A 16,926-nucleotide genomic window follows, 5' to 3' on the forward strand; every position below is an offset into this window, starting at 1 on the left:
AGCAGCATAACAGAAACTCATAAATAAAGCCCTAAATCCCTGGGACAGAGCACCTGGGAACAAAAAGCAGTTTATGAGTTCTGCTGCAGCAGACCTAAACGTACCTGCCCAGCAGCTCTGAATGAACAACAGAGCTCACAGCTCGCCATTCAAGCTCCTATAAAGAAGAGACCGTCTCCTCAAGCAGCTCCCTGACCCCTATATATCCAAAGAGACACCTCATAAAGGAGAGAGCAGATTGACACTAGGCGGGTATCCTTCTGGGACAAAGATAGCAGAAGAAGAAAACTGGTAACAACCCTTGCTGTTCAGCAGCTGCTGCAGGTGAACCCCAGGCAAGCAGGGCCTGGAGTCAACCTCAGCAGACCTACAGCAGAGGGGCCAGACTGTCAGAAGGAAAACCAAGAAACAGAAATAATCTCATCATCAACAAACAGAACGTCAATCTGAAAGATTTGAGACCCAATCTGAAAGCCAGCAACTACAAAGTGGACAGGTGGATAAATCCTTAAAGATGGGAAGAAACCAGCGCAAAAAGGATGAAAACACCCGAAACCAGAACACCTCTCCTCCTACAAGGGATCATAACTCCTTATCAGCAAGGGAACAAGGTTGGAGGGAGAACGAGTGTGATGAAATGACAGAATCAGACTTCAGAAGGTGGATAGTAAGAAACTTCTGTGAACTTAAAGAACATGTTCTAACCAAATGCAAAGAAACTAAGAACCTTGAAAAAAGATTTGACGAAATGCTAACGAGAATGGACAAAATAGAAAGGAATATAAGTGAATTGATGGAGCTGAAAAACGCAACACGAGAACTTCGCGAAGCATGCACAAGTATCAACAGCCGAATTGACCAAGCAGAAGAAAAGATATCAGAGGTCAAAGATCAACTCAATGAAATAAAACAGGAAGGTAAGACTGGAGAAAAAAGGGTAAAAAGGAATGAACAAAATCTCCAAGAAATGTGGGACTATGTGAAAAGACCTAATCTACGTTTTCTAGGCGTACCTGAATGCGACGAAGAGAATGAATCCAAGCTGGAAAATACTCTTCAGGATATTATCCAGGAAAACTTCCCCAACCTAGCAAGGCAGGCAAACATTCAAGTCCAGGAAATACAGAGAACACCACAAAGATATTCGTCAAGAAGAGCAACCCCAAGGCACATAATCGTCAGATTCACCAGGGTTGAAATGAAGGAGAAAATACTAAGGGCAGCCAGAGAGAAAGGTCGGGTTACCCACAAAGGGAAGCCCATCAGACTCACAGCAGATCTCTCAGCAGAAACCCTGCAAGCCAGAAGAGAGTGGGGGCCAATATTCAACATCCTTAAAGAAAAGAACTTTCAACCCACAATCTCCTATCCAGCCAAACTAAGCTTCATAAGTGAAGGAAAAATAAAATCCTTTGGGAACATGCAAGTGCTCAGAGATTTCGTCACCACCAGGCCAGCTCTACAAGAGCTCCTGAAAGAGGCTCTACACATATAAAGGAACAACAAGTACCAGCTCAACAAAAGGGCAAAACACCCAGCTAGCACCAAAATGGCAGTATCAAATTCGCACATAACAATATTAACCCTAAATGTAAATGGACTAAATGCCCCAATCAAAAGACACAGAGTGGCAAATTGGATAAAAAGCCAAAACCCGTCGGTGTGCTGTATCCAGGAAACCCATCTCACATGCAAGGATACACAAAGGCTCAAAATAAAGGGATGGAGGAAGATTTACCAAGCAAATGGAGAGCAAAATAAATGTAAAGAAATAAATCACATATCCTGGTAAAACTGCAAAAATAATGACAAGTGAAGATCTTAAAAGCAGCAGTAAAAACATTACTTTCAAAGAAGCAACGGTTAAAATAGGAGGTGATTTCTCATTGAAAATAACAAAAGCCAGGAAATAACAGAATACCATTTTCAACTGGGGAGGTCGGGAGTGCTGCCAACACAAAATTTTATACCCACCAAAAATACATCCCCAAATTAAGTTAAATAAAGATATTTCCAGACCAACAAAATCTGAGATATTGTAAACCAGGAAACCTCCCTAAAGGAAAATCTAAATGATAAAGTTCAGGAAAAAAATGATCCTGGAAGGGAGGTCTCAGAGGTATAAAGAAATATTAGGCATAGAAAATGGTAAACATATGAGTAAAACTTGAACACTGAACATATAAACTGTAAAATCCTAAAGGCTTTAACTAAAATTTAAAAAATGGAAACACACAAAAATGATGATTTACATTGAGAAGAAGGAGTAAAGTCTTCTAAGATCCTCATTCAGGAAGAAGATATAGCTATTAGCTAAATTTCATTTTGGATAAGGTAAGTATGCATGTTAAAATGTATAGTATAACCATTGAAAGATCAAAAACAGTAAACAACTTCCAAACTTGCAGAGCTGGAGGAAAAAAGGAAAGAAACAGGAACAAAAAACTAGCAAATCAACTCAAAAGAAGGCCACAAAGAAAAGGACACACATAGAGCAAATAAGAAGCACAAAGTAATGACAGACATCCACTCAAAATCTCTTAGCAATCAACAGTAATTATAAATGAACTCAGCTGTATCGATTGGAAGAAAAAGGCAGAATGGATTGTAAATTTTTTAAGTAAACTTTTTAAAAAATCAGAGACCAAGTTAACCAAACACAAGGGAATTAACCTAGAAATCATATAAAGAGAAATGTTAGGCCAGGCGCAGTGGTTCATGCCTGTAATCCCAGCACTTTGGAGGCTGACTCAGGTGGATCATGAAGTCAGGAAACCATTCTGGCCAACTTGGTGACACTCCATCTCTACTAAAAATACAAAAGAAAATAAAAAAATAGCCAGGTGTGGTGTCATGCAACTGTAATCCCAGCTACTTGGGAGGCTAAGATAGAGCAAGACTCCGTCTCAAAAAACAACAACAACAAAAAAAAAACCTCTAGCAAAGTATCATCTATTAACAGAACCAGAGAAATTCATCCAGAACTATAAGCATCTTATGTTCAACCAGCAGGATACAGGGAACGTGAAAGGCACTCTTTGATGCCCCCTTTACTCTGATGCCTGACTGCATCAGGCACCAATTTTTTCCCTGATAGAAATCATTAGGTCCAAAAATCTGGGCAAGGCATGGTGGCTTACACCTGTAATCCCAGCACTTTGGGAGGTGGAGGTAAGCGATCACTTGAGCTCAGGAGTTTGAGATCAGCCTGGGGAACATGGCAAAATCCCATCTCTACAAAAAATACAAAAATTTGCTGGGTGTGGTGCTGCACCCCTGTAGTCCCAGCTACTCGGGAGGCTGAGGCAGGAGGATCACCTGAGCCTGGGAAGTCAAGGCTTCAGTGAGCTGTGTTCATACCACTGCACTCCAGCCAGGGTTACAGAGAGAGACTCTGTCTCAAAAAAAGAAAAAAATATTCTGACTTACTATTTTTGCACTAATATAAGAACTGCTGGCCTCAACAAATTCAACAAACATTGTATCATGAGTATTTTTTCAGGTTTTTCTTCTATTTCTCTAGTTGCCTCTTGGTTAAGAATACATTCACTTCACCAATCTAGTACCAAACCCCACCACAAAATGGAGTAGGATTTTGTATCACTCTTAATTTCAAAATGGTCCACCACTGGTATTTCTAGGCATATGCATGTATTTGCTACATCTTATTTCTCCTTCACCTTACAAGCATGCTAAACAAGGAGCACTTCTAGGTTATCTAATACGTATACCTAAATGTTGAGCCTCCAGCAGTAAAATTTGTAAAGAGGATGCCACACACTGAGTGTATGGATATTGATGAAACTGGAAAGATTTGAATAAGGAAGCTATGTTTTTATGATAACCACTTTACAGTTACTAAGGTACTTAGAGCAGCCTTTAGAGAAAGACAACTTTCTATTTTCTCTGTAATTGATATAAATAATTCTAAGACAAAAACAGACCTAGAGCACTTCCTAAGATTTTAAACTGTTTCATAAGTTTACACTTTTATATTACAAAAGAAATACATTGTTATCACCGCTCCACCTCCTGCCATTGATCAGTCCTACTTTTCTTGAAATAGTCTCAGACAGGCAAGTTTCTTAACTGTGAAGGAAAAGGTCTTGACCTGTTGCTAGTGTGGACATCTCCTTCAGCTTCCCCTTCTCCTTCTCCCTCAGAGCCATCTCCCTCCTGGTGCCCAGTGGTGGTGCTGATGGCTCCAGTGCTTGAGCTGACACTTCCTGGTCCAGCTGGATGCCCCTCGGCTGTAGCATCACCATAAGCACTGCTCCGGCCGGACACTAAAGGAAAATGGTTTAAAAAGCACAAGTCAACTCCCAAAGCATGATGGAGCCCAGTGCATTCTAAAGCAGCAGCAATAGTTAGACAATAACTGGTAGCATTAGATTTTTTTTTCTTATATGTAAAGCTAAGTAAGACCCCCCCAGCACGACGCTAAGTCACTCTCACAGTAGTCATTCACTCTTCCCCAGTAGATAAGACCCTCTAAATGAACGATCTTGATCTCGTCTGTAAAAATCGTATCTGACTGCTAACCACAGACTGATACCAAAATGGCTTTGTCGCGCTCCCTCATTCTAGAGCTCTACCTCATCAGCTAGTAGACTGTGTGGATGGTCTGCTACATCAATACAACAGATCATTAACAATCAGATTGCTTAAAAAAACTCTTCCCCAAATAAGTAAGGAGCAGAAACCATAGGATAATGGGTTTCAAGGTCACACAATAACTGTTTTAGGCTAATTGTGATTTAGAATTATGCACGTGGGAGGCCGAGGCGGGTGGATCACGAGGTCAAGAGATCGAGACCATCCTGGTCAAAATGGTGAAACCCCGTCTCTACTAAAAAAGACAAAAATTCAGCTGGGCATGGTGGCGTGTGACTGTAATCCCAGCTACTCAGGAGGCTGAGGCAGGAGAATTGCCTGAACCCAGGAGGCGGAGGTTGCGGTGAGCCGAGATCGGGCCATTGCACTCCAGCCTGGGTAACAAGAGTGAAACTCCGTCTCAAAAAAAAAAAAAAAAAAAAAAGAATTATGCACGTAATTGCAGTTTCAGAGTGAGAGGGAAAAAAAAAAGAATTATGCATGTCATTGCTTTTTTTCCACTAACAGATAATTAAATGCACCTGTAAAAAATTTAATACTAACCCCCTGAGCTTAAGCCACTGAACATTTGAAACTCAAAAGTTGAGGCCAAATGAATTCCACAAGACTTTCAATGAGTCTCTATAGCTTCTCTTTGTAAAAACCAATCCCAGGACCCAAGCAGAGATTCCTGTTCTGTCGCCACCCTCTGCCCAAGGAGACAGGACCCCCACATGGCACATTACCACTGTGCTCGCCAGCCACTGAGTCCACTGCACTGCCCCCGCTCTCCGAGCCCACACTACCACCATGGTCAGCAGGGGAGGTCCGAAGGGTAGAACCATCTGTCGCTGCTGTGCTGCCCTCGTCGTCTGAGGCTGGAGCTGAGAGAGTAATAAGAGCTGTTACAGGTAAAAAAAACAAACAAAAAAACAAACAAAAAACCCTTCTTGGGATGAAAGCATCAAACCACATAGTGCATAGGACACAATGCAGTTTATTTATCCTGTCATCAAAAAAAAGGGGAGAGATTTGCTTTGCTGGTTAGTAACTAACAGGAACAAACACTATACATGGTGCATTGCAAACAGTACTCAGACAGGAGTGAAGAAAACCCAGTTCACTGGGCATTTCCTTCGCTGTTTACATTAAGGTGCAAGTAGAAAAGTGCAGCGATTCAATGAGAATCTGTGACATGGACGCTGAGTTTCTAGCTAAAACACTTCATGGTCACCATTGTTTTAGGTGTTACTGACACCTGCTGAGAGATCTGAAACTAGCCACTACCATTTAAAGCATAGAACTCTGAATTTTAATGAGACTTGTTTTGAAATCAGTCAATTTTTGCTTATGCTAGGAAATCATTTAGCATGAGCTCTTGAATCAACTCTGTTTTGGTTTTTTTGGCAAGTGGTCCGGAGGGGAGCTCAATGGGAAATTTCACACCTCCTAATCATCCTTATCAGATGCTAATAATGAAGCAAGGAAATTCCCCAGAGACAGCCACAGCATCCAGGAACAGGGCTGAGCTGAGACAGGAGGAAAATGCTGGATGAGATACATGGAGGAGGAAAGCCAAAACAGCCACAGAGCACAGCGGGAACACGACTGGCACAACACAACAGCAACCTCAGAGTCTGAAATGACAGCAACCAAAGAGACCTGAGAAAAGCAACAAGCCATGGCAGTGGGTGGGGCCGGCCGCTCTCTCCCTTTCTTATCTACCCAGGCTGAAACTTCCAAAAGAAAAGAAAAAACAAACAAAAACAAATACAAGGAAGCATCAGTCTAAAAAACTACAAATCAACCTTAAATTATTCAGGGGTTGACCAGGAATCTCCACGTGGTCCAACTCTCTATTCAGGAAACATTTCTATTTTTTTTTCTTATCAGATTACGGAAAAGATTGAAAATAAAGAGAAGACGAGTTCTGGAGATTTCCTATAGATTTTGATTGTCCACAAAAACCCTCTCTCTCAGGCTCACAGATCCCTGATCCTTGGTCACACCAACCAAGAATTCCGAAGTACAATCCAGCTTCTTGTAGCTTTCCTTTTATTTGCAAATGAAGAGAAAAAAGGTAAAAGGTAGGAGTTCTATTTCCTGTCTCTCTTTTCATATTGTCTAAAATGCTAGCACTCTGACAAAGAATGCTGGAAGCTGCAGTGGAAGCCCTCTAGCTGATCGGCCTGCGTGCTGTTCTCTCGGCTTTTCCGTGGGGAAGGAGCTGAAGCCAGGCAGCATGCAAAGTGTGAGGAAGCGGAGCTATGTGTGGCGTGGCCGAGCCACAGCACTACACCCTCCACACCCATGTTTCTAAAGCCAAGGCAGAAGCAGGAAGTCCAGAATGGCCTGTCAAAGCAGCTGCCCATTACACTCTCACAGCAGTGGAAACAAGGCCTGAGGGTCCTGGGGCCCTGAGCCGTGCTCCTTGCTGTGGACAGTTACCTGATGCTGTGGTGTCAGAGAGGGTTCCTGCGTCCAGAGAGGAAGAGCTGGGTGCCTGGCCGGACAGTCCCAGGCTCTGCAGGCCCAGGGCACTGCTGCTGCTGCCTGGGAAACAAGTGGAGAGTGAGCACAACATCCCCTCCAGGTCCCATCCACAGCGCTGCTTTGGCCACCTGCTGCCCTCAAGAGTCTCCAAATACCAGCATGTGACCTCCTCTGGCCTACAGAAGTTAGCCAACAGCCACTGCTGTCCACCCACCAAGTTCAGTTACAGAGATGGTGGAATGCTTCCTTCAGCTCAGGCAGGACACAGGCTGGAGGAATCTAAGATTCAAGAGGAAATAACCCAAACTGGCAGAAACTATGAGATTGGCACTCAGACTCCAATTCCCACCACATCCCTCTCACTCTCCACCTGTATCTCTGAACAGCTCTCACCCAGATCAACCTCTCCCCAAATCTGGGGACAAGCTAAGTCAGCTGGAATCAGTAACTGCCAAACCCTCTTTTCCTGTGCAAGGCCAATGGGCCGCTTTGCTCCTGGCATGGCCTTCTACCTTGTTGGTCCTGCTGCAGGCTCAGGGCAATGGCTAGTTCAACCATGGTCTCGTCATCTGCATCAGGCGGGATGTCCAGCATTGGGGGGAAGCCCTCTGCGCCTGCCAGCAGGGCCTCCAGGGGAGAGGGGTTGCCATTGTTGACATTTTCAGCTGTCTCCAGGACCATCGACTCAGACTGCAGAGAGAAAGCTCTGTCAGTGTCCCATGGTAAATGGTAACTTCTGGAAGTCCACTGAATAAGAGCTAGAGGAGAGTTTTGAAGCTCCTCCTCCCCTTCTCCTGCTGCCAGAGACTCACCACCATCTCAAAATCTCCATGGTCCACCTCACTCTGTTCCTGGCTTTCCTGACGGATGTGACCGCCATTCGGGATCCCTGATGACTGCATTTTCTCATCTGCGTCATCATCGTCATCATCATCCTTGTCTCCTGAGTCAAAGAAACCCCAGTCACCTAAAGGTGCTTGCTTTCCTCCCTTGACAAAGTTGCGATAAGTCATGTGGCAATAAAAACCCAAGACAAGCTACCAGCTAGCACTCGGCACCACTTTAGTGGGAAAGCTCCAGGGTGCTACGGTTGCCCTGGTTCTCTTGGACCTACAGCATCTGGGAAGATGGAGTTGGCAGTGACAGCCTGTCCCCTACAGAAATAAAATTTTCCAGCTGGTGAGGGCAACAACCTTGGACTCCAAAGGGATTTACATAAAGCAGAGATATCTAAAACCAGTAGGCCCCACAAGCGCCCACTAACTCTCAGGAGACCTTGGATAAGACAGGAAAAATCATATGACTGTGATCTTTATCTTTTGTCTGTCATGGCAGATTAGAATTTATTTCACTACTTTTTTCTAAAACAACTAGGTCAGTGAGATTGTCACACTATGTAATTATTATGAGAAGAACAAGAATTGAAGCATAAAACCATTGACTTGGAAACCAAGGACACCACTGCAGGCCCTGCCTGTGCCTGCTTCTGTGTGAAGGTGAGAAGGCCTTCTAATAAAGAAGTCCAGGTGAGACTCCTAATTGTCAGAAGAGGACAGAGATCTCACCTTCCACTCAATGGATTGTTAAAGCATGTAAATATGTCGGTTAGAAACAAACTATCTCCACTCCAGGTTCTTGCCGGAGAAAAGAGCCACAAACTGCTGCCTAACCCAAAAGCTTAGACAAGATAAATGATATTCAAGGAAGATAGTCTGAAAATCACAAAGTTGTGTACATTCCTCTAGACGTGCACTGTCCCAGCCACATGTGGCTACTGAGCACTTAAAACATGGCTAGTCTACAAGGAGATGTGCCACTAGCGTAAAATACATTCTAGATTCCCAAGATGGTACCAAAACAGGCAAAATATTTCACTACAATTTTTTATATTAACAATATGTTGAAATAACATTTTTAACATACTGGATTAAATAATTGGTAAATCAATTTTACTTAACTCTTTATAATATTGCTATTAGAAAATTTAAAAGTACAGGCTGGGCAGTGGCTCACGTCTATAATCCCAGCACTTTGTGAGGCAGAGGCAGGCGGATCACTTGAGGTTAGGAGTTCAAGACCAGCTTGGCCAACATGGTGAAACCCCATCTCTACTAAAAATACAAAAATTAGCTGGGCACAGTGGCTACTCGGGAGGCTGAGGCATGAGAATTGCCTGATCCTGGAAGGCAGAGGTCGCAGTGAGCCAAGATCAAACCATTGCACTCTAGCCTGGGCCACAGAGTGAGACCCTGTCTCAGAGGAAAAAAACAAAAAAAAATAAAAAAATAAAGAAAATTTAAAAGTACACAGTGACTCAGTATCATCACACCCAGTAAGTCACTGAAAAAAAAAAAAAGTATATAGTGACTTTCATTTGAAATTTACTTCTACATCAAACCAAGTAACCAGAATTATATCACTGTTATTTGGACACCTGTTAGAATTGCTTTTACTGAATTGTAAAATGTTATGCTGTTGACTGTGCCCAAGTGTATCATAAGTGAAATTCCTGTGAAATCTGCCATCCAACTTATTGTAGGTAAGTACACTAAAGATTCTGCCCCTTTGGCAACAAAATGGACATTTCATGAAGAGCTTCTATGCCAAGAAAAGTTATGTTTTTGTTTTGTCTTTGGTCACTGTGATTTTATTTTTGCTATGGCTCCTAGGAAGCTTTCAGCCAAATATAAGGCCCTCCCCTAACAACCATGCAGGACCTTGTGATACGGATTTTCTGTATCTTGATTTTACCATGGTATTTTTACTTTCCCATGGCCTTGGATCTTTATTTTTATTCTATTTACTATATAAATTTTGATGTGCCACCTTAAATTCCTTATGGGGCAAGGTAGGATTAGAAAAAGAAAAATTTGTAAACAAAAGTCTCCAGGACCCTGGTCAACATAAGCAGCATGTCTAATGCTACTGTACCTCCCTCTCTCCCCTCCTCCCAAATACAGGCTCAAGCCTAAACCCAGACCTCACATTACCCATTGGAGTGTTGCTTCGAGGGGAAGAGGGTAAAGTCACATGTCTCCGTTTGTTCCTGGGCCTTAGGACTCGAATGAGAGCTTGTTTACAAGAGAAGCTCACAGCAGGATCCTGAAGTTTAAAAGAAAACTGTCATGCTTTGGTTTCATATTATTCATGAAACTCTCTATAGAACACTTTCCTTTCTTGGCCACTCGCTCACACGCATGTAGAATACCTCACTACTCTCACCTGCAACCCAGCTGACCAAGTTCAGCAGGTTAAGTTAATCCCCTCTTCCTGATCTGGCACACACAAAAGCCATTCACTAACTTCCTGTCTCTCAGTTCCTGGTGATATAAACTGGCAGGTCATTTGCTCCTGAAGCCACTTTGGCTCCGTACAAATGTTTTTGTCTTTTTATCAGATGAACAGGCCCCCAGTGCGCATCTTAGCTCTGTGCTGAAATCAGTAGTTTTAACATTTTGCTTCTGTGAGAGGGTCACTGGAAATAGAAATCTTGATGTGCTACATTCATTCATTCCCTCATTCAAGTCACAATTCAGTGAGTTACCTAGCACTTACTACGTAGCAAGCAACTAGTCTCTGGTGATTCAGCACTGAACAAGAAAGACAAAGCCCGTCCCCTTTCCAAATTGTTCTCCTCCATGGAGTAAGATCTTAAAGCTTTTATAGATATTTGAAACTTAATTCCCTTCAGCTTCCTTTAAATCTATTTTATTTCATTAGTTTAGTAAACTAAAAACAATTTTCCAGACATTCCCTGGCTGCTGAGCGCTATCTGGGATCATGATGCTACGTACAGGGCACAAGAGCATCTGCATGTAGATCTTGGAAGCTGTGTTGATACAATCCAGCTCACAGGTACAGTAGCCATGGATGATGTCCACCAGAGCATTGACAGTTGCTTCAATATGAGTTAGGCCTAAAGGGGGAGACAAACATCATTTGAAAATCTGGAGGAAAAAACTCTTAACTACTTGAGAGTCTGAGACAAAAGTGTAACTTTTTGTATCTCCACATAAAAGGTCATGGAAACAAAATAAAAAAACACTCACACACATACACACAGTAGTCTGAAAGTATTACTTGTGATTTGTTTCATTAACAGTTTCCTTATTTCCCAAATTGTCCTCAAAAGCCTTTCCAGATATCTTGAGTCACAGAAATAAGTAGCTGTCCAAACCCTCTGGATATCAAAAGATAAGGCAAAGAAATACGAAGAGGAAGGCAGATACTAAATGTCCCCTACTAACCCCCAGCCTCAGGTGATGGCAAAACATAACCTTGACATGCCTTCTAGGTTTACCACCCACATGTCCTCCAAACATAAATGAGCACGAGGATCATCCTACCTTTCTGTATTACTATTCAGACTCTTACCCTTCCACCTGAATTTTCAATAGTGTAAGAAGTTAGAGACCAAATAGCTTAGACATAGAACAGATACTTTTGCCTTTTGAGCTGGCTTTAAATCAAGTTTTCAAAGACTTTTTAAAACAATTATAAGCCACTGAGGACACACACACACACACAGTGCCTCTTTATGTAAAATATTCAACCCCAATGAAAAGATATGGTACAAGAAAATGCCACTCTGCTACACTGGTAAATTCCTGTCTCAGGAACATTGCATTTATCTCACAGACTTCTACTCCCCAGTTATGAATTCTGGAAGAAACGGATTACGAAGAAGGAAGGCTAATGGCTAAGGGTCATAGCTGTTCAAAGACAGACCTTACTTCAGGCTTCATTACCAAGATTCAAGTAGCTCTTTTAACATACCTGGAAGGCAGGCAGGTGCCAAGAAGGCATTCTTCGGTTTGGATGCATGGAGTTTCCAGAAGTGGTTCACAAGCTGGGTGATGAAACTACAGCAATCTCCTTCCAACTGCTTCTGCGGTTCTTTCCCCTCATCCATTCCTTCTAACCAAGAGAAAGAAAATTATCAACGATGGTAAATCCGAGATGGAATTTAATTTGTTTTAAGGTTAACTCAGGTCAAGGAAGCTTGCCTGGGGAGGGAGTTTCAAGTGGGGCCCCAATCAATATGCCAACTATCCCTAGATTCCAGCAGGCACATCTAGGAAAAAAACAGTCTGGGAAAGGAATATCGCAGAAAACATTGTATGTTAGAATTAAGTCGAAGGGGGAGCATTTAGGATGTTCACAGCAGATTCAAAGATCTCAGTTCCAACTGTTCAACTTCTAAACCCTAGAAGAACATCTGAACATTCTAGAGATTTCTCTAGAATAATTCTGGGATTATAGTATTTAAAGGAGGAACAGGATGATGATAGCATATGGGAGCATGTACATAACAGAGAATTCTAAAGGCAGCAATTAGACAATGACAAAACAGGTTTGCTACCCAGGCAACATAAGAAGAGATGAGGAAACAGCACTAAGCACTGAGAAAGCTGCTACACATATTAACAACACTGACAAAAGAACAGCATGAAAGCGAAAGATAAGCCACAGCTGCTTTAAAGTGACCAGGGCCCAACCAAGCTTAGCTTTACCCCAAAGCTCCTAAGAGGTCATAACTTCAAAGACAGATTATATCTGATGTCTAGAACATAAGTGATCTCAAGAATAATCAAAAGGATAATCACTGGAAAAAGAATGTGTTTAAAATGGTACAATCCCAATGACAAAAGGCCCTACCAGGTATAAAGACCAGGAAGCAAAATCCCTGTCTCTGAGCATGCAGTCAGTCAGAGGCCGGTAAGAACAGTAAGAATGAGAGAGTAAATCAGTGTATGAAGCAGATCTCAGGATCACAGCCAGAGGCCAAGTTCACCTGTTTCCGTCTGGGGCAGCTTTGACTCCGTAAAGTGGACAAGGTTGTTGGGGCGCATGATGGCAATGGAGCGAGCTGTGATCACTAGCCTCTGGAACACCTCGGGGTCCAAATCCTTCCCTTCTTTGCTGGATGTGTTGAGACACTGCACAGCTTTGCTGAGCAAGGCCTGATCCTATAGAACAACAGGGCAACAAAGGGTCAGCCATAAGCAAGGGCTGGGTACGAAAGCAAAAAGGAGAGAAAAGCTGGCAGATCGTCAGGATTATTACCTCCTCTCAAGAGAACAGGCCAATGACCACCAACCACCTACAAAAAAATCTTCAAAGCAGCCCCATATAAAGTTTCCTAATACATAAAATATTAATGTCATTAAAAAATAAAAACTGTGCATTATCAAAGTCTGATGGGAAAATTCGAATCTACTCAGTTCTCCAGACTGCCAGATTTCTTTCTACTACAGTAGAAGAGTCATTTCTTAGCAAAATCGTATTACCCAGGGACTACGATCCAAAATTGCCTTTCCTTGAGAGGCTCAGCAGTTTAAACTCACACTTCTCAGTTCCCTGGGCTGGAGGTACAGAAGCTAACCAAAGCTCTGGGCTGACGGCTTCTCTCAGAGCCCTTCTTCTTCAGGGGTCTGAACTGTCATCTTTTCGATCTATAGAAATTAGCCCAATTTGTCTCCTTTGGCAATGCCTTTCTTTCACAGGTGACATCCTCTTTCCCCAGATTTTCCTTTCAGAGGCACTGTAACCACTATTCAACACCTGTCTCACCAACAAGGGTAATACGTCTCTCGTGCTGTGCCACGGCTGAAACACTAGCAGTCTATCTCCTGAGGGACTCCCTCACCTCACCCTTTCCAGTGAGAAGGCTACTCACGCTCAATGTCCTTCCCTCTCTTCCTTTCTTTTTTTTTTTTTTTTTTTTTGAGATAGAGTCTCACTCTGTCACCAGGCTGGAGTGCAATGGTGTGATCTCGGCTCACTGCAACCTCCACCTCCCGGGTTCAAGCTCCACCTCCCGGATTCTCCTGCCTCAGCCTCCCGAGTAGCTGGGATTACAGGCACACGCCACCACGCCCAGCTAATTTCTGTATTTTCAGTAGAGATGGGGTTTCACCATGTTGGCCAGGATGATCTCGATCTCCTGACCTCGTGATCCGCCCGCCTGCGCCTCCCAAAGTGCTGGGATTACAGGCGTGAGTCACCGCACCCGGCCCCCTCCCTCTCTTAAGTCCTGCTGATCCTGTTAGAGTGACAGAAAAATATGTACAAACCAGGGGCCCAGTTGCTGGCTTATCCTCAGTTTTGAGTGGCACTTGTGAATTTCTCAGGAGAAACTCTAGACAATGTGGGTGTAATCTGAATGCTATCCTCTACCTTTCTTTGCTGTGCTGTTGCTTTACCGTGAAAAGCTAATTTATTTGATTCCCTGTTAGCAATGCAATTTCCTTTCCTACACAGGCATCCCTGAGAGAAAACGGTTACCTTGTGGCTGTGGTAGGCCGAGCGGCTGGTGTGCAGGCTGGCCAGAAGGCTCTTGGATTGCTGCTGGACGCTGGCAGGTGCCGGCAGGGACAGCAGCAAAGTGGCCAGCTCCTGAGCGGCATTCTTGTTTCTCTCCTGAAGCAAAAGACAGCAGGGTTATCACTAGTCCCACCAACTCAAGGCAGAATGAACTATCTACACTCTGCCTGCCACTTCCCTCCTTCTAGGCCACCAGGGCTAGGTTATGCTCCATGGACTGCAAAGAGAAAAAAATAAAAAGTTTCAGAAATTATAATCCTCCTTACTAGCAGGTGAAGAAATGGAATCCAACCTCGTGATTCCCAGAACAGTATTCTTGTACCAGCACGCATCCTATTCTATGACACACGCTCAATATGGGCCCCATAAGTAGGGCATAAGGCCTTAGCTGAAGACTTCTCTGGTGCTTCTTAGTAAATCAAGATTATGCTACTATAAATGTTCTTTAGCTGCGAGGCATCAGGGCCTCAGACAACTCCACTGACTTCCTGCCTCTTCAGGGAGCTTCCATGTGCTTTGAAAAAGTGACTTGCCTTCTCGATGATTGGGCCAACAGCAAAGCAGCTTTCCAGGGCTTCTAAAGAACTCACAACCAGCCTGGGGAGACAGAAAACCTGGCTTGAGTACAACACCATTCTCTCTGCCTTGCGCTTTAGCCTAAGCAAACTATAGACAGGAGGACCTTGGGGACAGCTAATGAATGCCAAATACAAAATCAAAGCACAATAAGACCTGCCACAGGCACCATGCATATCGTTTCCTATGTTACAGGCCAGGAGAAACCTGGCTCCTGCTCGGAGATCAACCTGAGGCCATGTTCATAATCCGTAACTCAAAGACAGGGCTTTTCTTCCTCAAAGAGGATAAATGTGCTTCCTTCTGCTGCCTGTGGCAGGGATCACTGAGATGGGCTTAACAGTCTTGATGCAATGGGACCCAAAGCTCAGGTGCCCAGAGATCAGTGGGCAAAAGGATACACAAAGGGAAAGGTAAAACCATCTTCTTATACTGGGAAGTTTAAAGTTATATATGCACAATGGCATTTCCTATGAGTCTCTAAGTATGGGGGAGAGAACAAACTATTTTTCAGATGCATGCCAACTGCCAACATTCAAGGGGTAATACAAAGCATCTTTAGAAAACTGATTTCCCCTTAGGGAAGAAATAGGAAACCCAACTATTACTATTAAAGGATACCAAGTAACATGCTTCCCAGGGTTTACTCCTTTGAGTTTAATGTGTCATAGTAAAAAGAACAACATCCTGACAGCTGAAGCTCTGGACAGAGAAAGAAAAATATTCAGAAGGTAGCTGGAAAGAAAGGGGTTAAGGGGTAGAGGAAGGCAATAAAGAACAAGGGAAGAGGGAACTGAGGCATAAAGCAAATTTAGACAGAACAAGCTCTCTAGTGGTTTATCAGATGGTAGGACTTTGCTGTTAATCCCTCTACCCCGAACCCCCTTTTCATCCACTTAGAGAGGGAGCAGAGAGGACTCGGGTAAGGAAGAGAGTTGAGAGAGTCTCTGACAAGAGAGTCTCTGACACGGCCAACATCAAGTGTGCACTTACGATCCTCCGTATACTACATTTTTACACATGGACAGCTCTGTAGCCATGCAATGACCAGAACAGAAAGAAGCAGGAGGACTCTTCAGCAGAAGCAGAATCAATGCAAAGCCACACCATTGGTTACACTGCTCTCTGACACACACTCACTCGTGCAGAGAAAAGAAAGAGGGCATACTAACCGGTCCAGCTTGGTTAGGGACTCAGTTTCAGAACTTGGGGGAGAAGCAAAGAAAAAAAAAAAAAGGAAAAAAATGTGAAGCTCAGAGAAACCTGGAAACACATCCTAAGCAAATCATGTATGGATAGGGTGGTGGGGGAAAAAGAAAGAGAAAGGGAGGGAGGGAGGAGGCTGCTGGTGGGAGGCAGTGATTCCAAGCAATGCTATTCTTGTGACTTACAATGTAAGAAACTCATAATCTTACATCATGAACTATAATATTTCATCTACCATGGCAAACCAGCAACTACCTAGCACAAAGAAGCCAAGCACAATGCTTTAGAATGCCACTGTAGGGAGACCTAAGGAAACTCTGGACTCTGCTATAAGAGGCAGCAGTCAGCCTCTCTTGCTGGCAATGTTATTACCACAGAAGTAGCTACTGCAGAGAAAGATGATGAGAAGATGACGAGATCAGAATGGAAGGGAGGGTGTTTTCCTATCACTTCAGCAAGCCTGGATCCTAATCTAGAATACTGGCTTAAGCATCGTCTAGCCTATGGCCTCTAAAGGGTACCTAAGCATTAAGAGAAGGGACAGAACTTCTGCCCAGGGAGAGACTCTGGTGTCAGATGACTGAGCACATTTTTCAGGCTTTGTCTGCACACTAAAGAGACACTGAATGTGGGTGAGAAAACTTTAAAAAATTCCAGGCTAGCTTTGAGAAGGTTATTAGAAGCTGGCTCGCTCAAGACACAGGAAAGTTCTGCAGTGAGAGTGGGGAATGT

General features: G+C 43.4%; 1 protein-coding gene across 8 annotated transcripts in view; it reads right to left on the reverse strand.

The window, feature by feature from the left end:
* The window catches only part of UBR4 (ubiquitin protein ligase E3 component n-recognin 4), a 137,575-nt gene that overhangs the window by 60,312 nt on the left and 60,337 nt on the right, over positions 1-16,926 (reverse strand). The window contains exons 50-62 of one of the 8 annotated variants that reach the window (XM_032300609.1): positions 16,161-16,193; positions 14,946-15,009; positions 14,374-14,508; positions 12,881-13,055; positions 12,093-12,176; positions 11,863-12,003; positions 10,881-11,002; positions 10,077-10,188; positions 7,899-8,029; positions 7,599-7,776; positions 7,042-7,146; positions 5,340-5,471; positions 4,112-4,286 (exon numbers count right to left, since the gene is read on the reverse strand). In XM_032300609.1, coding sequence (XP_032156500.1) covers positions 4,112-4,286; positions 5,340-5,471; positions 7,042-7,146; positions 7,599-7,776; positions 7,899-8,029; positions 10,077-10,188; positions 10,881-11,002; positions 11,863-12,003; positions 12,093-12,176; positions 12,881-13,055; positions 14,374-14,508; positions 14,946-15,009; positions 16,161-16,193 — 1,587 coding nt within the window. Of the gene's footprint in view, positions 1-4,111; positions 4,287-5,339; positions 5,478-7,041; positions 7,147-7,598; positions 7,777-7,898; positions 8,030-10,076; positions 10,189-10,880; positions 11,003-11,862; positions 12,004-12,092; positions 12,177-12,880; positions 13,056-14,373; positions 14,509-14,945; positions 15,010-16,160; positions 16,194-16,926 lie in introns of all 8 variants that reach the window. The other 7 variants (XM_032300608.1, XM_032300610.1, XM_032300613.1 and 4 more) reach the window with 7 other exon arrangements.

Source organism: Sapajus apella, unplaced genomic scaffold (assembly GCF_009761245.1).
Source record: "Sapajus apella isolate SASKATOON/1434 unplaced genomic scaffold, GSC_monkey_1.0 scaffold43, whole genome shotgun sequence".
Taxonomy (NCBI): Eukaryota; Metazoa; Chordata; class Mammalia; order Primates; family Cebidae; genus Sapajus; species Sapajus apella.